The sequence below is a fragment of the Eptatretus burgeri genome, chromosome 3 (genome assembly GCF_056783735.1).
Source record: "Eptatretus burgeri isolate ZD-2024b chromosome 3, Ebu_testis_v1, whole genome shotgun sequence".
Taxonomy (NCBI): Eukaryota; Metazoa; Chordata; class Myxini; order Myxiniformes; family Myxinidae; genus Eptatretus; species Eptatretus burgeri.
Window position 1 is genome coordinate 130,343,778 of NC_140963.1, and position 20,342 is coordinate 130,364,119.

Sequence of the window (20,342 nt, forward strand, 5' to 3'; positions counted from 1 at the left end):
GTGGTGTGGTTGGGTGGTGGTGGTTAAGGTGGTTGTTGTGAAGCGGTTGAGAGCGATATTGGTGGTGGAGGTGGTTGTTGTGAAGCGGTTGATGAGAGCGATGTTGGCGGTGGAGGTGGTTGTTGTGAGCGGTTGATGAGAGCGATGTTGGTGGTGGAGGTGGTTGTTATGAAGCGGTTGATGAGAGCGATGTTGGCGGTGGAGGTGGATGTTGTGAGCGGTTGGTCCAAAATAACGATAGCAAAAGAAAAACAGCTAACTCAAATATCACAGCCCGGCACACGAATAATTGCCCATTAAACATCGGTGGGGAAATCTATCTGAACACAGACTTATCGACATAACTGATCTCAGGACCTATATGGTGCTCTGCAAATTTCCACAGCCGTAACAAAATATGTATGTATGTATGTATATATATATATATATATATATATATATATATATATACATATATATATATACATATATATATATACATATATATATATATATATATATATATATATATATATATATATATATATATATATATATATATACAAATACAGTCATCCCGCGATTATCACGGGGGTTACATTCGAAATCCCCCAGCGAGAAGTGAAAATCCACGATGAATGGATGCCTCCCCCAAAAAAAAAAAAAATCGACTCGTCTGGTCTGGTCGGCTTGACAGTGATCGGGTTTGAGGTGCCAGAGATCGACTCGTCTGGTCTGGTCGCCTTGGCAGTGATCGGGTTTGAGGTGCCGGAGATCGACTCGTCTGGTCTGGTCGCTTTGGCAGTGATCGGGTTCGAGGTGCCGGAGATCGACTCGTCTGGTCTGGTCGGTTTGGCAGTGATCGGGTCTGAGGTGCCGGAGATCGACTCGTCTGGTCTGGTCGGTTTGGCAGTCCTCGTCCAACCGCAGCAAACCTTTTTCCTTCCCGAAGCATATCGAGCACCTTAACCTTCTCCTGGAGCGTCAGGACCTTCCTCTGGCGCTTCGGTTCCTTGCCAGAAGCCTTAGAAGGTGCAGGGCGTTTGGGCGGCACCGTAGGGCTTGGAGAAAAAAAAAAACGTAGAAAATATTCGAAGTTCACAAGCAAAACTTCGTCTCGTGCATTGTGTGACTGGTCGAGCGCCACACGTTATAATTTATTGCTTAAATAATTTATATTTTATATATTACCGCGATATACTGGGGGAATCCACAGAAAAAAAATAGGTTCCAAGAGAAAACCCGCGATGAACCAGGGGCGCGATAGGTGAACCGCGATATAGCGGGGGATTACTGTATATATATATATATATACATTGTTGCGAATTCGCGACCGCCGGCGTGCAGACGGCCGCGTCACTCGAATCGCAACCGCGTCGCCCACCGGACGGACAATTCAGTCGAGACCCTCTGGGAACTATCGCCCGGAGCCAGTCATGGGTGGGCCTTTCGACCTCACCACAATCGTGCCAATCGGCCACCCGCGTAGGATAGGGTTGTTCGCCAAACTCGACCTACCTAAGTACCCATGCGGATGGTAAACCGGGCGATCGTACCTCGCCGCAGGTCGACTCCAGACACGAACCGCTTAAGCGGTCCGTTCCGTGCTACATTGATAACCGAGCGGTGTTATCGTCGGCCTCGACGGTTCCGATTAATTACTGGGCGTATTAAGCCCATTACGAACCCTTTACGTGAAGCAGGATGGAGGGTCAATAAAGAAAAGACGAAGCGAAACGGGAAAACAGTTCACACAAAGCACATTTATTTCCCGGCACACGGAAAGCACACATATACAGCCAAACAGTCAAAATGCACAAATAGCAACCAAAACAAAAGCAACAACGACGCAGAGTTACTACCGACTACGCGCACACACCGCAACACTTATACAGTTCTACTTTACAGATGGCGCCAAGACACATTTACTCAAAAGCAAAGGAAAGAAGCCACCCTCATAGACAAGGGGGCAGACAGGCCTGTTGGCCAATTGTCCGCGAGACCGGGGGGTCCTACCCGCGTCCTCGTGACGCGTTGGCGGACGAGCCGCAGATGTGGCCGCGTGGCTGTGCCTCGACTCAGTGCTCCTTGGCACGACGTTTGGAGTGGGGTGGGAACGGGGCCCCCTTTTTGCACTTTCTCAGCGCGGGGGAAAGGGGGAATTGTTGATGCCCTGGGGGAGGGAGATGGCTGGCTGGCTTGGGTCCCGCGATGAGCGACCCCACACCGCCGCCTCGTCGCCGACCGCCGTCCTTCTCGCCTCGGACCCGAGCTCCTTTGCCTCTTCCCGCAACGCTTCTCAGCGACTCCAGAACCCAACTCGAAGAAACACCGATGACTTTGCCACCCGACTCGACTCTCTGCCACACCGATGACTCGACTCACTCTCCACCCGACTCGACTCACTTCGCCACCCGACTCGTCTGACTTCATTCGCCTTGTGCTGGCCTTCTTATAGGCCGGCAGGAGCAGTTAATATGCAAATATCCGGATCAGGATGAACTCGGGGCGGAGCCACGCTCGCCCATTGGTCGGAGGAAAGGGGGCGTGAATCTATCCTAGAATTTGCATATCTCGATTTCACACAGATGCACCTGGAGGCGGGGCCAAGCCGCTCCGCGCTTGCTAATTGAACGGAGGGGAAGTGGGCGTGTTGCGTTCTTGATCCGAATTCTCCCTCGGAAGGGCCGCAATTTGCGCTCGCGGCTCGGTGCGTTCGGCACCAATTGCCGAACGGGCCCGAGACAGCCCGACGCTGTGTTCACAGGTGGTGCGGGAATGGCCGTAGAAGGAGAGAGGTGAAGGTGGTGGAGGGTTTTCGGTGGTGGTTTGATGGTTATGGTGCCGTTTGGGAATGGCGGTAATGCGATGATGTGGGAGCGAGTTGTGAAGGTAAAGGTCGTGGCTGTTGGCATTGTTGTTGTCCGAGAGTTGGAACGTGGTTGCAGTTGGTGACGATGGCTGGCGTGTTGGTTGTGGTGTGATGGCGGTTGAGACGTGGTTGGTTCAAAATAAAGATAGAACAGAAAAAATGGCTATCTCAAAGGATCGCAGCCCGGATGAATCACATAAAATCCCTCTACACAACGGGTTTGGGGCTAACTACACATGTACTTCGAGATATCTCAAATACGGGCCCTGAATGGTGGTCTGCAAATTCCACAGCCGCAACAATATATATATATATATATATATATATATATATATATATATATATATATATATATATATATATATATGTATATATATATATATATATATATATATATATATATATATATGTATATATATATATATATATACATATATGATTTAGTTCGAAAGTCTCAGAAAAATGGCGAGAATTGAGGAGTTTGGATAATTTTGACAATTTTTTTTGGATCCGATTTTGACAAATTTCCCTGACTATATCTGCTGTTCTTCCTCCGCTCCAATCGGTTCTTCTGACCATGTGCTTGTCAAAGTGAACATTTCTCTGGCAATTATCAGAGAACCGCCTCACCGCCGTCGAGTCTGGCATTTCACTCAAGCCAACTGGCAGGGTCTCCAAGTAGCCATCAAACTTATAGACTGGTCCTCCTATCGCTACTTTCTCCAACATCAACTCATCCTGAGAAATCTTTCAAAGAAACTTGCTCTCCCTCATGCACAGATTTATCCCCTCTCGTCTTCAGTTGTCCTACCCTTCCTCCCGCCCTTGGTTCACTGAAGCTTGTGGCGAGGCAGTTGTCCTGAAACAACTTGCCTTTGCCTCATGGAAAGCAAATCCAACTGAGGGCATTCTCAGTTCCTTCCATATAGCTCGGAACAAGTGTGTATCTACCCTCAGGAGAGCCAGAAAACAACAGCTTTCTAATCTCAAGTCTGAACTCTCAAACCTCTCTCCCTTCTCAAAATCCTGGTGGCATCTAATCAAATCTGTTTCTGGTGTATGTTCCCCCTCCATCCCCTCCCTTACCTCAAATGGCCACACTGCTGATACCGCACGTGAAAAAGCTGAATGCCTAAACTCATTGTTTGCAGCTAAATCTTGTGTCAAAAACCCATCACTTTTTCTACCCACCTTACCCAGTCACACCCAGCTGTCCATCGACTGTGTCCTTTTCTCCTGACAAGGTGGAGAGCTTGCTGCCAAACCTCGACTCAGATTCTGCAACCGGTCCAGACAGCATCAGCCCACGTGTCCTCAAAGCCTGCTTTTCTGCTCTTGCTCAACCTCTCTCTGTTCTATTCACCCTCTCATTTGCTCAAGGTCATCTGCCATCTGCTTGGAAATCTGCAAACATCACTGCCATGCATAAAAAAGGTGCAAAAACAGATCCCTGCAACTACAGACTAATCAGCCTTATCCCAATCATCAGCAAGGTTATGGAATCCATCATCGCTTCAGACATGAAATCCTTCCTCTTCTCTAATGGCTTGATTTCCGATCATCAATTTGGTTTCAGACCTGGTCACTCTACCCTGGATATGCTGCTTCTGCTCTCCCAACAATGGATGGAGGTCCTCAATCCCAGACAGGAAATCCGAGCCGTATCCCTGGACATATCACGTGCTTTTGACACAGTCTGGCACCCTGCCCTACTCACCAAACTCTCTTCCCATGGTATCCAAGGCCATCTCCACTCATGGCTCGCAGACTTCCTCTCCTGTCGCAGTTAACGTGTGGCCCTAAATGGAGTTCTTTCATCCCCTTTTCCTGTCCAAGCTGGAGTTCCTCAAGGTAGCGTTCTGGGCCCTGTTCTTTTTCTGGTTTTCATCAATGATCTTTCCAACTCACAGGAAAATCCTCTATCTCTCTTTGCTGATGACTCCACCCTCTGCCGTAACATCGGTCATCCCTCAGACCGGCAAGCAGCAGCTTCTTCACTCACTGCAGTTCTGAATAAAATCACAAACTGGTCCAACACGTGGAACATGTCTTTCAATCCGGACAAATCTCACACTCTCACTATGTCTCTTCGAAAGGACCGTTTAGAAAACCCACCCATCCATTTTCTCTGCAATCCTCTGAAAGAAGTCCTTTCTTTCAACCTTCTGGGTCTCACTATCTGTCATGACCTTTCCTGGGAAAGCCACATTTCAAACCTCGCCTCCAAAGTCAGTCGCCGACTGGGAATCCTCCGTCGTGCAAAGTCCTTACTTGGCCCTCCTGACCATGTACAAAGCTTTTGTCCATAGCCTGATGGAGTACTGCTCTCCCCTCTGGGCTGGTGCTCCTGCCTCCAACCTTTCTCCGCTTCACGCTGTAGAAACCAGGGCATTTCAGGTCATCGGCATGTCCCGCAATGAGGCTGAGTCTTTGGGCCTCTCACTCAAACACAGCAGGTTGGTCGGTGGTCTTTCTGTATTCCACCGTCTCCTCTCCAGCCTTGCCTCCCCTGCTCTCTCTGCGATTTGTCCCCACCACATTTACTCAGGGCGCTCAAGGTCAGCCAACAACCCCCTTCTGGTAAAACTACCAAAATCACGAATCACTGCTCACCTTCACTCTTTCATTCCTTTTTTCCCACCTTTGGAATAAACTCCCTCACTCTATTCTTTCCCATTCTTCCATCCAGGCTTTCAAAACAGCTGTTCACCACCACCTCTCATCATCCCCCATCCAAATCCTCGATCTTTTCTACCCCCGATAATCCACCCAAGCCCACTTCCTTCAAATTCCCCACTTTCCTTCCTCAAAGTCCCTATAATGTCCATCTTCTATTCCCCATGTTCCCGTCCCATCCCTCTCCCTTCCACAGATCTCCTAATGTGTCTGTTCCCCACTGTTTTGTCCCTCCCACTCCCACCCCTCTTGTGTCATGTCCCCTTGATGTGCGTTGTGTGTTAGCTCTCACACGAGCCTCGACAAGGTATACAAAAAAAAATTAATGGCACCAATAATGGCCAGATAGCAAGTGGTGAATAAGGGTCTTGGGGCATAGTGCATTTTAACCTGCTCACCCCTGGTCCATGCAGATGGACTGGAATAGGGACAGTGGGCTGCCCAGCATGTGAAGCTGTTCCCACAAGCCGCTGTTGGTGTTCAATGGCAGCCTGTTGGTAACCTAATAGTGAGAACAAACAAATGCTAAGAGTCAACCTCATGTGGTCAGCAAAGACATCATCATCATCGATCCATTAATCCATCCATCTGATGATCTAACAGATTGTATGGATGCCGTGCTACCGGTAGCAAGGTTACAAGTGGCCTGTAAAAAGTATTCACCCCTCCTCCAAACTTTTCACATTTTGATTCCACCTGAGCTTACTTCATGATGCTTTCACATCAAACTTAATAAAGAGAGTCTTCACAAACTACTCCAAAGGGACAAAGCTTAAAAATGCAGATAAAATGTGAATAAGTTACATTAACAGAGAAAATCAGATGATTCTCAGTTGCATAAGTATTCAAACCCTTTTCCTCATTGACCCTAAATCACTTCAGGAGCAAAATATTTGTTTGCAAGATTATAAAATAAGTATAATAGGTTTCACCTCTCAGTGGGTTCACTTAAAAATTAATCTTCAACTTTCATGAAGCATCTGTTATTATGATGGTGATGACCTGTCAATGCAATCCAACCCAAAACCTCTCCAATTGCACCGATTATTTAGCCCCCAACCCCCCTATAGGACAGGAGTAGGCTTACAGCTGTTGTCGGCTTTGTTTTATTTTTTTTTTTTTTGTTTGTTTTTTTTTGTATACCTTGGTCGAGGCTCGTATGAGAGCTAACACACAACTCACAGCAAGGAGGCATGAGACAAGAGGGGCGGGAGTGGAAGGGACAAAACAGTGGGGAACAGACACATTAGGTGAACTGTGGAAGGGAGAGGGATGGGGATGGGACGGGGAACATGGCGAAGAGAAGATGGACATTACAGGGACTTTCAGGAAGGAAAGCAGGAGAATTGAAGGAAGTGGGCTTGGGTGGATTATCGGGGGTAGAAAAGATCGAGGATTTGGATGGGGGAAGATAAGAGGTGGTGGTGAACAGCTGTTTTGAAAGCCTGGAGGGAAGAATGGGAAAGAATAGAGTGAGGAAGTTTATTCCAAAGGCGGGAAAAAGAGGAATGAAAGAGTGAAGATGAGCAGTGATTCGTGATTTTGGTAGTTTTACCAGAAGGGGGTTGTTGGCGGACCTTGAGCGCCCTGTGGAAATGTGGTTGGGACAAATCGCAGAGAGAGCAGGGGGGCAAGGCTGGAGAGGAGTCGGTAGAAGACAGAAAGACCACCGACCAACCTGCGGTGATTGAGTGAGAGGCCCAAAGACTCAGCTTCATTGCGGGAGATGCCAATGATCTTAAAAGCCCTGGTTTCGACAGCGTGAAGCCGAGAAAGGTGGGAGGCAGGAGCACCAGCCCAGAGGGGAGAGCAGTACTCCATCAGGCTACGGACAAAAGCTTTGTAAGTAGTCAGGAGCTCAAGAGGGCCGAGGAAGGACTTTGCACGACGGAGGATTCCCAGTCGGCGACTGGCTTTTGAGGCAAGGTTGGAAATGTGACTTTCCCAGGAAAGGTCATGGCAGATAGTGAGACCCAGAAGCTTGAAAGAAAAGACTTCTTCCAGAGGATTGTTGAGAAAGTGGATGGGGCGGTTTTGTAAACGGTCCTTTCGAAGAGACATAGTGAGAGTGTGAGATTTGTGTGGATTGAAAGACATGTTCCACGTGTTGGACCAGTTTGTGATTTTATCCAGATCTGCAGTGAGCGAAGAAGCTGCTGCTTGCCGGTCTGAGGGATGACAGATGGTACGGCAGAGGGTGGAGTCATCGGCAAAGAGAAATAGAGGATTTTCCAGAGAGTCCGAGAGATCATTGATGAAAACCAGAAAAAGAACAGGGCCCAGAACGCTACCTTGAGGAACTCCAGCCTGCACAGGAAAAGGGGATGAAAGAACTCCATTTAGGGCCACACGTTGACTGCGACAGGAGAGGAAGTCTGCGAGCCATGAGTGGAGATGGCCTTGAATACCATGGGAAGAGAGTTTGGTGAGTAGGGCAGGGTGCCAGACTGTGTCAAAAGCACGTGATATGTCCAGGGATACGGCTCGGATTTCCTGTCTGGCATTGAGGACCTCCATCCATTGATGGGAGAGCAGTAGCAGCATATCCAGGGTAGAGTGACCTGGTCTGAAACCAAATTGATGATTGGAAATCAAGCCATTGGAGAAGAGGAAGGATTTCATGTCTGAAGCGATGATGGATTCCATAACCTTGCTGATGATTGGGAGAAGGCTGATTGGTCTGTAGTTACAGGGATCTGTTTTTGCACCTTTTTTATGCAGGGCAGTGATGTTAGCAGATTTCCAAGCAGATGGCAGATGACCTTGGGAAAATGAGAGGGTGAATAGAACAGAGAGAGGGTGAGCAAGAGCAGAAGAGCAGGCTTTGAGGACACGTGGGCTGATGCCGTCTGGACCGGTTGCAGAATCTGACTCGAGGTTTGAAAGCAAGCTCTCCACCTTGTCAGGAGAAAAGGATACAGAGTCCAGGGACAGTTGGGTGCGACTGGGTAAAGTGGGTAGAGATAGTGATGGGTTTGGGACACAAGATTTAGCTGCAAACACCGAGTTTAGACATTCAGCTTTATCACGTGTGGAATCAGCAGTGCGGCCATTTGAGGTAAGGGAGGGGATGGAGGGGGAACATACACCAGAAACAGATTTGATTAAACGCCACCAGGATTTTGAGGAGGGAGAGAGGTTTGAGAGTTCAGACTTGAGATGAGAAAGATGTTGTTTTCTGGCTCTCCTGAGGGTAGATACACACTTGTTCCGAGCTTTGTGGAAAGAACTGAGATTGCCCTCAGTTGGGTTTGCTTTCCATGAGGCAAAGGCAAGTTGTTTCAGGACAACTGCCTCGCCACAAGCTTCAGTAAACCAAGGGCGGGAGGAAGGGTAAGACAACTGAACACGAGAGGGGATAAATCTGTGCATGAGGGAGAGCAAGTTTCTTTGAAAGAATTCCCAGGATGAGTTGATGTTTGAGAAAGTAGTGATAGGAGACCAGTCTGTAAGTTTGATGGCTGCTCGGAGACCCTGCCAGTCGGCTTGAGTGAAATGCCAGACTCGACGGCGGTGAGGTGGTTCTCTGATAACAGCCAGAGAGATGTCCACTTTAACAAGGACGTGGTCAGAAGAACCAATTGGAGCGAAGGAAGAGCAGCAGATATTGTCAGGGAAATTTGTCAAAATCAGATCCAGAAGAGATGGAGTACCATTGGTTGAGATCCGGGTCGGGAAGTTGACCGATTGAGTCAGTCCCAATGAGTCGCAGAAAGCTTTTGCTGATGTCCCATGGCAGGTGAGAGAGGTACCCACACCTAGCCAACTGGCGTGATGACAATTGAAGTCGCCACATAAGAGGAAGAGAGAGTTTGGATGAGAAGATAGAAGATGGTCCATGTTTTCGGAGAGTGAGGTGTAGATGGAGTCATCACTGTTCGGTGGACGGTACAGTACACATATAAACATGAGGTGGGAGTGGAGGGGAAGCCGAAGCCAGAGGTATTCCTGGGGGTGTGGGGGAGTGAGAGCAGTGCAGGGAGAGTGAGGAATAGAGTCTTTGATGAAGAGAGCAACACCTCCACCAGGACGAGACTCAGGTCTGTCATACCGTAAGAGGGAGTAACCAGGGAGAGATACTTGGGAGTCAGACACGTCTTGGGAGAGGAAAGTTTCTGTTAGGCAGATAATGTCTGGTTTGTCAGTGGCAACCTGTATGGAAAGATCTGAAAGGTTTGAGCGAAGGCCCCGGATATTTGAGGTCCACACTTTTAATGAAGAGGTAGGGGAGGAGGCTTTGGGTGCAGGAGGTGGAGGGGGCGGGGGAGGGTAGGACGAGGGAAGAGGGGGGGAGGTAAGGAGGGTTGCTGAAGGAGTGTGGGGTATTGCAGAATAGCGAGGGGAGGGGGCCGAATGAGGAGGAGAAAAGGCTCTGTGGTGCTGGGAGAGAGGGGGGACAAGAGACAAGGAAGATGGCAGTTGAGGATTTGAGGAGGTGGAGTGAAGAGATGGAGGTGAGAGGGCAGTGGAGGGAGGCAGGTTGGTGGATGAGAGGGCGGGCAACTTAGAGAAGGAAGAGTGAGGGGGATGAAAGGTGGGAGAAAGGTGAGGGGGGAATTTTTGAAAGAGGTGAGAGGGAGGCTTGGAGGGAGAAGAGTGGGATGGTTGCTTTGAGAGTGAGAGTGAGGGGTGAGGGGGGTGAGTTGGCACTGAAGTTGGAAAAAAAGAATGGTTGATGGAAAGTGAGCATCCATGGCAAACTGTGGTTTTTAAAAGTTTTAGGTCAGAGATGCGATTTAACACAATTCTTGATGGATGCAATGAAGGCGAATTCAGAGCATGGAGAGAAGAAGCGCTGTAATAGTTGGATTTTTTAGGCAAGGAATGAAGGAGAGGTCGAAATGAGAGCAGTCTGTTAAAATAGCAGAAGAGTAGTGCATTGTGAAACAGTAAAGAGTACCACATGTGTGAGAGAGGAAGATGAAGCATTATAAGATCGTTTTTGTTGTAATATTAATGTATGAGAGAGTTCAACAGATTAGGTCATGGAAGTGTAAAAAAAAAAAAAAATCGAGGAAGACGAGGAGGAAGTTAAGAGGAAGAAGAAGTAGCAGAATCGGGAGAAGGTGAGCGTGTTGTTGTTGTTGTTGTTGGGTATATTTTTTTTTTTATTTTTTTTTTTGAGATAAGAAAGAGATTAGTTGGGAGAATGGGGGATGTTTGGAAAGTGGGGAGGATGAAAATTGAAGGTAATGGGGAGGATAGAAATTGAAGGTAATGGGGAGAAAAAACAAACAAACAAAAAAAAACGATCGAACACCGAGTGGAACCGGTAGGCCTCAAGCCTAGGACTAGGCCTCAAACACCAGGTAAGAACGTCGACATAAATACTCACAAAATAGCACGATTTTTGAAACAAAACCGAACTAGGAACACACATTAACATGTAGGTGAGAAAATTAAACAGTTAAAACGGGACAAATAACAACCGGAACTTAACTTTGAGAAAGTCAGCAGGGAGCCCCGAAGGAGACCTCTTGCCGCTCAAAACCGGAACCGGAACTTGCCAATTAAAGTCCCCAATTTTTTTTTTGTATTCCTTGTCGAGGCTCGTATGAGAGCGAACGCACAGCAAGGGGGCATGAGACAAGAGGGGCGGGAATGGGAGGGACAAAACAGTGGGGAACAGACACATTAGGAGATCTGTGGAAGGGAGAGGGATGGGACGGGGAACATGGGTAAGAGAAGATGGACATTACATGGACTTTCAGGAAGGAAAGCAGGGGAATTGAAGGAAGTGGGCTTGGGTGGATTATCGGGGGTAGAAAAGATCGAGGATTTGGATGGGGGATGATAAGAGGTGGTGGTGAACAGCTGTTTTGAAAGCCTGGAGGGAAGAATGGGAAAGAATAGAGTGAGGGAGTTTATTCCAAAGGCGGGAAAAAAGAGGAATGAAAGAGTGAAGGTGAGCAGTGATTCGTGATTTTGGTAGTTTTGCCAGAAGGGGGTTGTTGGCTGACCTTGAGCACCCTGTGGAAATGTGGTGGGGACAAATCGCAGAGACAGCGGGGGGGGGGGGGCAAGCCTGGAGAGGAGACGGTAGAAGACAGAAAGACCACCGACCAACCTGCGGTGATTGAGTGAGAGGCCCAAAGACTCAACTTCATTGCAGGAGATGCCGATGATACTAAATGCCTTGGTTTCGACAGCATGAAGCCGAGAAAGGTGGGAGGCAGGAGCACCAGCCCAGAGGGAAGAGCAGTACTCCATCAGGCTATGGACAAAAGATTTCTTAGTGGTCAGGAGCTCAAGAGGGCCGAGGAAGGACTTTGCACGACGGAGGATTCCCGGTCGGCGACTGGCTTTGGAGGCGAGGTTGGAAATGTGACTTTCCCAGGAAAGGTCATGGCAAATAGTGAGACCCAGAAGCTTGAAAGAAAAGACTTTTCCAGAGGATTGTTGAGAAAGTGGATGGGTGAGTTTTCTCAACGGTCATTTCGAATAGACATCGTGAGAGTGTGAGATTTGTCTGGATTGAAAGACATGTTCCACGTGTTGGACCAGTTTGTGATTTTATCCAGATCAGCAGTGAGCGAAGAAGCTGCTGCTTGCCGGTCTGAGGGATGACTTATGGTACGGCAGAGGATGGAGTCATCAGCAAAGAGATATAGAGGATTTTCCAGAGAGTCGGAGAGATCATTGATGAAAACCAGAAAAAGAACAGGGCCCAGAACGCTACCTTGAGGAACTCCAGCCTGGACAGGAACAGGGGATGAAAGAACTCCATTTAAGGCCGCACGTTGACTGCGACAGGAGAGGAAGTCTGAGGGCCATGAGTGGAGATGGCTTTGGATACTATGGGAAGAGAGTTTGGTGAGTAGTGCAGGGTGCCAGACTGTCAAAAGCACGTGATATGTCCAGGGATACGGCTCGGATTTCCTGTCTGGCATTGAGGACCTCCATCCATTGATGGGAGAGCAGAAGCAGCATATCCAGGGAAGAGTGACCTTGTCTGAAACCAAATTGATGATCGGAAATCAAGCATTGGAGAAGAGGAAGGATTTCATGTCTGAAGCGATGATGGATTCCATAACCTTGCTGATGATTGGGAGAAGGCTGATTGGTCTGTGGTTGCAGGGATCTGTTTTTGCACCTTTTTATGCAGGGCAGTGATGTTTGCAGATTTCCAAGGAGATGGCAGATGACCTTGAGCAAATGAGAGGGTGAATAGAACAGAGAGAGGGTAAGCAAGAGCAGAAGAGCAGGCTTTGAGGATACGTGGGCTGATGCCGTCTGGACCGGTTGCAGAATCTGAGTCGAGGTTTGAAAGCAAGCTCTCCACCTTGTTGGGAGAAAAGGACACAGAGTCCAGGGACAGTTGCGTCCGACTGGGTAAGGTGGGTAGAGAAAGTGATGGGTTTCGGACACAAGATTTAGCTGCAAACACAGAGTTAAGGCATTCAGCTTTTTCACGTGCGGTATCAGCAGTGTGGCCATTTGAGGTAAGGCAGGGGATGGAGGGGGAACATACACCAGAAACAGATTTGATTAAACGCCACCAGGATTTTGAGGAGGGAGAGAGGTTTGAGAGTTCAGACTTGAGATGAGAAAGATGTTGTTTTCTGGCTCTCCTGAGGGTAGATACACACTTGTTCCGAGCTTTGTGGAAGGAACTGAGATTGCCCTCAGTTGGGTTTGCTTTCCATGAGGCAAAGGCAAGTTGTTTCAGGACAACTGCCTCGTCACAAGCTTCAGTGAACCAAAGGCGGGCGGAAGGGTAGGACAACTGAACACGAGAGGGGATAAATCTGTGCTGAGAGAGAGCAAGTTTCTTTGAAAGAATTCCCAGGATGAGTTGATGTTTGAGAAAGTAGTGACAGGAGACCAGTCTATAAGTTTGATGGCTGCTTGGAGACCCTGCCAGTCGGCTTGAGTGAAATGCCAGACTCGACGGCGGTGAGGTGGTTCTCTGATAACAGTCAGAGAGATGTCCACTTTGACAAGGACGTGGTCAGAAGAACCGATTGGAGCGGCGGAAGAGCAGCAGATATTGTCAGGGAAATTTCTCAAAATCAGATCCAGAAGAGATGGAGTACCATTGGTTGAGATCCGGGTCGGGAAGTTGACCGATTGACTCAGTCCCAAAGAGTCACAGAAAGGTTTTGCTGAGGTGCCATGACAGGTGAGAGAGGTACCCACACCTAGCCAACTGGCATGATGACAATTGAAGTCACCACATAAGAGGAAGAGAGAATGGTACCTTTTTAATGGTACCTCAGAGTTTCTTACACCTCTCGGAGTACAAACCTACCATTTAGGTTTTTCTCCCTTTTGGTCTGCCAATGTCCAAGCTGTATCTCAGGCTTTCATAATGAAATTTTGCATCAATAATGGGAATAAAATAAATGCCGGGGTGACATCATGTTATTTGATCACTGAGTTTTTAAGATCGAGACCTAATTATAGAAAATTTAACGTTTTTGCCATAACTCGACTCATGTATGTCCGATTGGAAGGAAATTGCCCTCTCTTGATAGCCTCAAGCATGGCACGTTTCCGCTACATTTATAAACATTCTGCTCTGGGTTAAAGGAAAGGTCAAATGGCGGTCTGAAAAATATTATGAGTTTTTTTGTCATCGCCCAATTTTGCCAATGCAAAATCTCAAAGACCACTTGGCCTTCCAAGATGTTCTTGCATCATAATCGTGTACCTGCACTAAAGTTGTGCACCTGTTATTAGCCCCCGTTGGACTTCATCCGAAACGGGAATTTATGGATTTGGTCTCGATTTTCAGCCCCCATTCGACTTCCTCTAAAATGGGGGCTTATGGATTTGGTCTCAATTTTCATGTCCGTGCATGCGTGTGTGTATGTGCGTGTGTGCATCTGCAACCATATATCTGACATGTATGAACCAATTTTATTTGTACTTGGCACAAAGACAACACATCACGGTATACATATGCACATCATTTTGTTTCGCAATGTGATCAAAGATGGCGGACTGGTGGCATTTTAGTTGTCAAAAACAACTCAATGTCGAACACGTACTCAACTATTTCTCGGACATGCGTTTCCCAATCTTGTTCAAACTTGGCACACAGACAATGAACGATGGCTGACATAAGCAATTCATTATTTTTCGACATCAGATCCAAGATGGCCGACTGGTGGCCATTTTCTTACTTAAACGTGTCCCCAATCATTTCTCAGACATGCATGGTCCGATTTTGTTCAAACTTGGCACAAGCACAGCAAATGATGGCGTACGCATGCGTCTAACTTTATTTTCCGATCTGATAAAAGATGGCCGGCTGGTAGACTGGTGGCCATTTTAGTTGTACATAAACATGAGTTGTACATAAACACGAGTTTACTAAAAATTACCGTGCAGCAAAATTACTAAAACAATGGGGGCTATGGCATGTTATGTCTTTTTTACTTATTTTAATCGTGTTCTTGACCCACTTTTTTTCGGATTGTGACATAATTAACAAAAAACACCTTTTGAACATAACTTGAATATTTTTCCTCAGATTTTCATGAGGTTGAGTTTTATGGATAGACATGTAAAAGCCCATCAAAAATGATGGGCAGCACAGCTCGTGAGCATGCCAAAGTTTGAATCCTCAGCCTAGCGTCAGGTGTGCTTATATCTTTATTTATTAGACATCCGACGGACGGAAATTAACACTTGTTTTACTCTGCACGCATTGCACATCACATGATGAAATTTCACCTCCCTGCACCTTGTATTTATTGTTATTTTAAAAACGCTTCTGTATGCCACCCTTGAGGCTCGGTTTGCAAGTCAGTCTTCAATTCAACAAGGACAAATGTGTCCAAGAGCCATGTCCTAAAGGTTTTGTCTTCACCAGAAGAAGAACAAGAAGAGGAAGAAGAAGAATAAAAAAAAAAAACAACTTCCGATATTTCGTCACATGCCATCACGTCACATCCGTCATGGACGATCTTCGTTCATGACGAGAAAATAGTGTATTAACGAAATTACAATATATTAAATGGAATAATCTTTAAATAGTGATGTGAACTTTTCGAAACTTAAAAGCAAATGTCGGAATATATTTAAAAGTTCATGATAGACGCTCTCAAAAGGCACCCTCAACGCGAGGATGTGTACAGGTGTTTAGTATTTAAGGATATCCGGATCCTATATATAGAAGAGCCGAGTCCAAAAGGTTTTGTCTTCATAAGAAGAAGAAGAAGAAGAAGCTCTTCTAGAGCAACGTTCGCTACGCGAGACGCTGTGAAAAAGAAGAGACGTAATTACTCTTTTATGAGAAAAAATTTTTCGAGTTTTTTATCCTCAAAAATGGTCCATAGTGAACACACAAACGTGTTGAAAGATTGGCCTTTAAAACCCTACTAAAATCGTCCTTATGAAAGGGGACAAACAATTACAGAAATACACACTGTATTTTATATACGTAGCTTGTAGGTGGGGACACATTTTCTTAATTTCCACGCTATCTATAAATGTTGAAGGTCCAGGTCATGTGGCGGTCTGAAAAAAAACATGGCCATCATTGGAATGTGGGCTTACCCTTGGTGAGTGCTTTGCGATCACAGATATCTAGTTCTTCTCTGTAATAATGAGGAAATTGAGACTGATACCAACCATAAAATCATCACTGTAAAAGACACGAATTACAAACCTGCACCGTTGGGGTGGTAATATCCTGTAGGAGTCCCACCTCCATAGTATGGAAAACCAGTGTGGGTCTGGGCTGCTTCCATACGTCTGTCCCCTCCACTATAACCACTCACCACCACACTCCGAGCAGGCTCATGCACCTCTCTCTGAACATGGCCTGCAGAATGGAGTTAACGAAAGTTGTTAACAATCCAGTAAGGAAGTATACCTTCATCTGCAGCCATGCAAACAATATTGGGTTGTGACTTCCTTTATCCCAATGAAACATTTTCTCACCTTTTAATATACTGTACGTCATATCAATTGACATAATGTACTAATTTAAATAGAAGGAAAGATGATATTGGATCAATCTGAATCAATTCCAGAGTGGATCAATTTCATTAGAAGGTAGTATTTACTTATTTTAACCTAAAGGGTTATACATGCTGGACAAATGACAATATATTTCTGAAACCGTCAGTATTCTGGATTATTAATGATGTCAATGTTGGAGTAATTTTTTTTAATTGTGCTTGCAACAAATAAATATCTACTAGCGATACCCGTGCACATGCACGGGATAGCAGTACAACATAGCTGGTAGCAGACGACAGACCGTACACAGAGAATGACAAAAATACGCATTGTGCAAAATGCAAGTGGTACTATGGAATGCCAAGACTTCCCAAACATTGTCGGCATGTCCGCTAAGTGCCACAGCAATTTCATAGGGATCGTGTGACGGCGAGCCAAGTTTTAAGTGTGCAAGCTTGGTATTATAATAGAGATAACGGCTTTCCACGTGCAACTTGGCAAATTTCTAAACCGTTTGTGATTCAGTTTTCGAAGTGGGGTTGGGTAGTTGGTTAGTTAGTTAGTTCGTTCAGGCGTCGACACAGGTGCAGCGACTGCTGCTCCCTATCCTGACATCTGTTCCACAATGATGATCCATCATCACAGACTTCGATCTTGAAAAGGGAGAGAGGTTGAGATAGAGAAGAGGTGAATTCAAACAACCACTTGTGCAACAAGAAAGGGAGAGGGAGAGGGAGAGGGAGAGAGGGAGGGAGGGAGAGAGGGAGAGAGGGAGAGAGGGAGAGAGAGAGGAAGAAAAAAAAGAGATGGAAAGAGAAGAGAGATATGAAAAGAAAAAAAGAGATGGAAAGAAAGCAAGAGAAACAAAAAAAGGGAGAGAGATCTCTACATGTGTACCAAGCAACAGAGAGAGGGAGGGAGAGAGAAAGAGGGAGCGGGAGAGGGAGAGGGAGAGAGAGACAGAGAGAGCCAGAGAGAGAGCCAAAGAGAGAGAGCCAGAGAGAGAGAGCCAAAGAGAGAGAGCCAGAGAGAGAGAGCCAGAGAGAGAGCCAGAGAGAGAGAGAGCCAGAGAGAGAGAGAGCCAGAGAGAGAGAGAGAGAGAGATCACTGCATGTGTATCGAGCAACAGAGACTTTTATGTCCTTTTATTATAAAAGTATAAAATATTTTGCAAAGCAAATTTAAACAAAGAAAATTATTGAGGCACCATTTGCCTGAGGTTCATAAAAGCATCAACACATGAGAATCAAGTGCCATTCCTTAAGTACAGGTGCTCAAGCTGGGTCAGATAAACAATGAAAGTTCAAAGATCAATACTATTGTTATATTACTACTTCACAAAGAAATATGAACTTCATTCTCAACACATTTACACAAGACACCACCATTGCACCATAAGTCTTCAAACAGAGGGAGACTACCCATGTTTACATGATATGCATGTTCTAGTTTTATACGAGCAGACACCATGCCTTTGAAACAAAAAAGTACATTTTCATTTTTCTTATTCACCAATCTGGCTTTTCTGGTCTTACAAATTGCAAGCTTAGCAATACCAAATAAAAAATTTCAAAAGCAAAACCACAGATTTGTTTCCAGTGTTGAAAGCAAGCCCAAAAATAAAGACTGGAAAGGAAAAAACCATTTTAAATTTACAAAAAATGCAACTCAGGTACAGAAACAGGTGACAACCTCTTGCATTCAGTAAACGCATGATTCAGATTTTCGATACTCACACAAAAGGGGCATGAATTAGACACAGAGGGATTAAACTTCTGCAGTAAAAGCTGTGTGGCCAGGGCCTGATGTAGCAGTCTCCAATTTAATTCTCCCATGCGACCAACGGTCAGAGATCTATACATCATCTTCCAAATGGGAGTAAGGAAAGCTCCTGCAGGTAAAGTCTCTTTTCCAATGGTTTCTTAACGGTGCCGTACAACCCGGTAAACACACTTCGACAAATTCCATATATTGTCTTTTTCCCCATGATGTGGAACACACCAGACTCGTCACTGTTTGAAGAGAACACATCATGGTGTTTTTGGGCAATGATTGAAAGCTCAAGAAAATTTAGGTGAAAATCCACTTCTTCACTTACCTTACCCCATTCCACCCAATATTTAAATGTAGAAAAGTCTGGGTTACTATCCTCATGACCTCACCCACTATCATTGAATGCAATCCAATTTTTTTAGAAACCAAGTCAGTAGGCAACCATCGTTTCAAGGAAGGCTCCAAAAGATCTCGCACTATATCTATTCCACTATTTGTAAAGTACTTTATGAAGGATCTGCTGGTAGATATTCCAGCAAATAATAAGTTTTGGAAGAGTGGCTCATGCAGAAATTTCCTGGCATCATAGATCTCTAGCCGTTGTACTCCAAGAGCTTGCCAAGCATTCAGAAGAGATTGATGAAACGCAGGGAGCCAAGCTCGATCAACCTGCTTTAGGTCCATGAGGAAGAGTTCCCGGTCATAGTCCAATCCACCTGTTTGCCGAAGCAAGGTATTGGTGAGAGGACGCCAGGACACTACTTCACCATATAGTCGACGTTTTATTGTCATGAGTCGAAAAGCCATTATTCAACTCGAGATGTGCACCAAGTTTTGGCCACCAGAAATTTGTGGCCTGCACAATACATCTGGCTTGAGCCAGTGGTGCCCTCCCCAGAAAAAAAAAAAAATCAATCAGACCCTTCTGAATGCTCGTGATCACAGCTTGAGGAGACTGGAGTGCGATGACCTTGTGTCATATGGTTTGAAGTATCAGATTATTTATGATCGTTACCCACGCCTTAAGTGACAAGAACTGGAGCATTCCTATCCACCTTGATAGTTTCTGCTTAATGTTATCGAGGAACCCATCCCAATTCCTTTGCATATAGCTCTTAGTTCCCAAATGGATTCCTAAGTATTTAAACCCCTCCGTTTTCCTTAACATTCCTCCTGGAAGAGTTGGGAGAAGTGCACATGAAGAGTGTGATGAGGAAAGGGAATCTGGTACAACCAAAGAACTACACTCTTGTTCCGATTAACTCTAGCTGATGAGGCAAGTTCAAATTTGGCAAGACAACGGGATAGCTCCATAACATCTTTTAGGTTTTTGAACACAACACACAGGTCATCTGCATAAGCTGAAATAACAATGTTCAGACTGTTTGACAAGGATAACCCAGACAATGAGGTGTGAAGGAGAGCCAGTAGGGGTTCAACGGAAAGTGTGTATAACATTCCTGACAGTGGACAACCCTGACGGATACCATGCTGAAAAGGAAAGGGATGGCACAAACTATTATTTACTATCAGCAGGCATGATGCATTTCTATACAAAAGTTTTATGCAAGATATGAAATTTTCCCAAAAACCTGCTCTCGTAAGAACTGCAAATAAGAACGAATGATCCACACTGTCAAAAGCTTTTTTTCTGATCCAGGAGTAACAACCCAAAACCACGAGGCACAGTTTGGCAGATGGCAATTAAATCTCTAACCAAAAAAAACTATCATAGATGGATCATTCAAGTATGCAATAGGTTTGGTCATTTCCAATCAGGAGAGAGATGACATTTTTAAGATGCATTGCAAGCACTTTTGACCCAATCTCATAATCAGTGTTTAGCAATGACACAGGCCGCCAGTTTGCAATCTGCTGCAAATCCCATTTCTTTGGGAGGAGACACAAAACCGCTCTCCTGCAGCTCAGGGGTAATTCACCCTGATCTAAGCTTTCAAGCAGGGTCTCCATTAGAGCAGGACCCAGAATGTTCCAAAAAGCTTTGTAAAATTCAGCAGGAAGTCCGTCAAGTCCGGGGGCTTTGCCGTCCTCAAGCAGTTTTGATGCCGCAGTGAGCTCCTCAAACGAAATGTCACATTCGAGTTGCTGTTGCTGTTCTTGAGAAAGA

General features: G+C 45.8%; 1 protein-coding gene across 6 annotated transcripts in view; it reads right to left on the reverse strand.

The window, feature by feature from the left end:
• Positions 1-20,342, reverse strand: part of LOC147030971 (LIM and SH3 domain protein 1-like) — a 214,670-nt gene that overhangs the window by 18,669 nt on the left and 175,659 nt on the right. For all 6 annotated transcript variants that reach the window (XM_085875598.1, XM_085875601.1, XM_085875602.1 and 3 more), the window contains 2 exons: positions 16,146-16,301; positions 5,926-6,029 (listed from right to left, as the gene is read on the reverse strand). In XM_085875598.1, the coding sequence (XP_085731724.1) occupies positions 5,926-6,029; positions 16,146-16,301 (260 nt within the window). The remainder of the gene's footprint in view (positions 1-5,925; positions 6,030-16,145; positions 16,302-20,342) is intronic.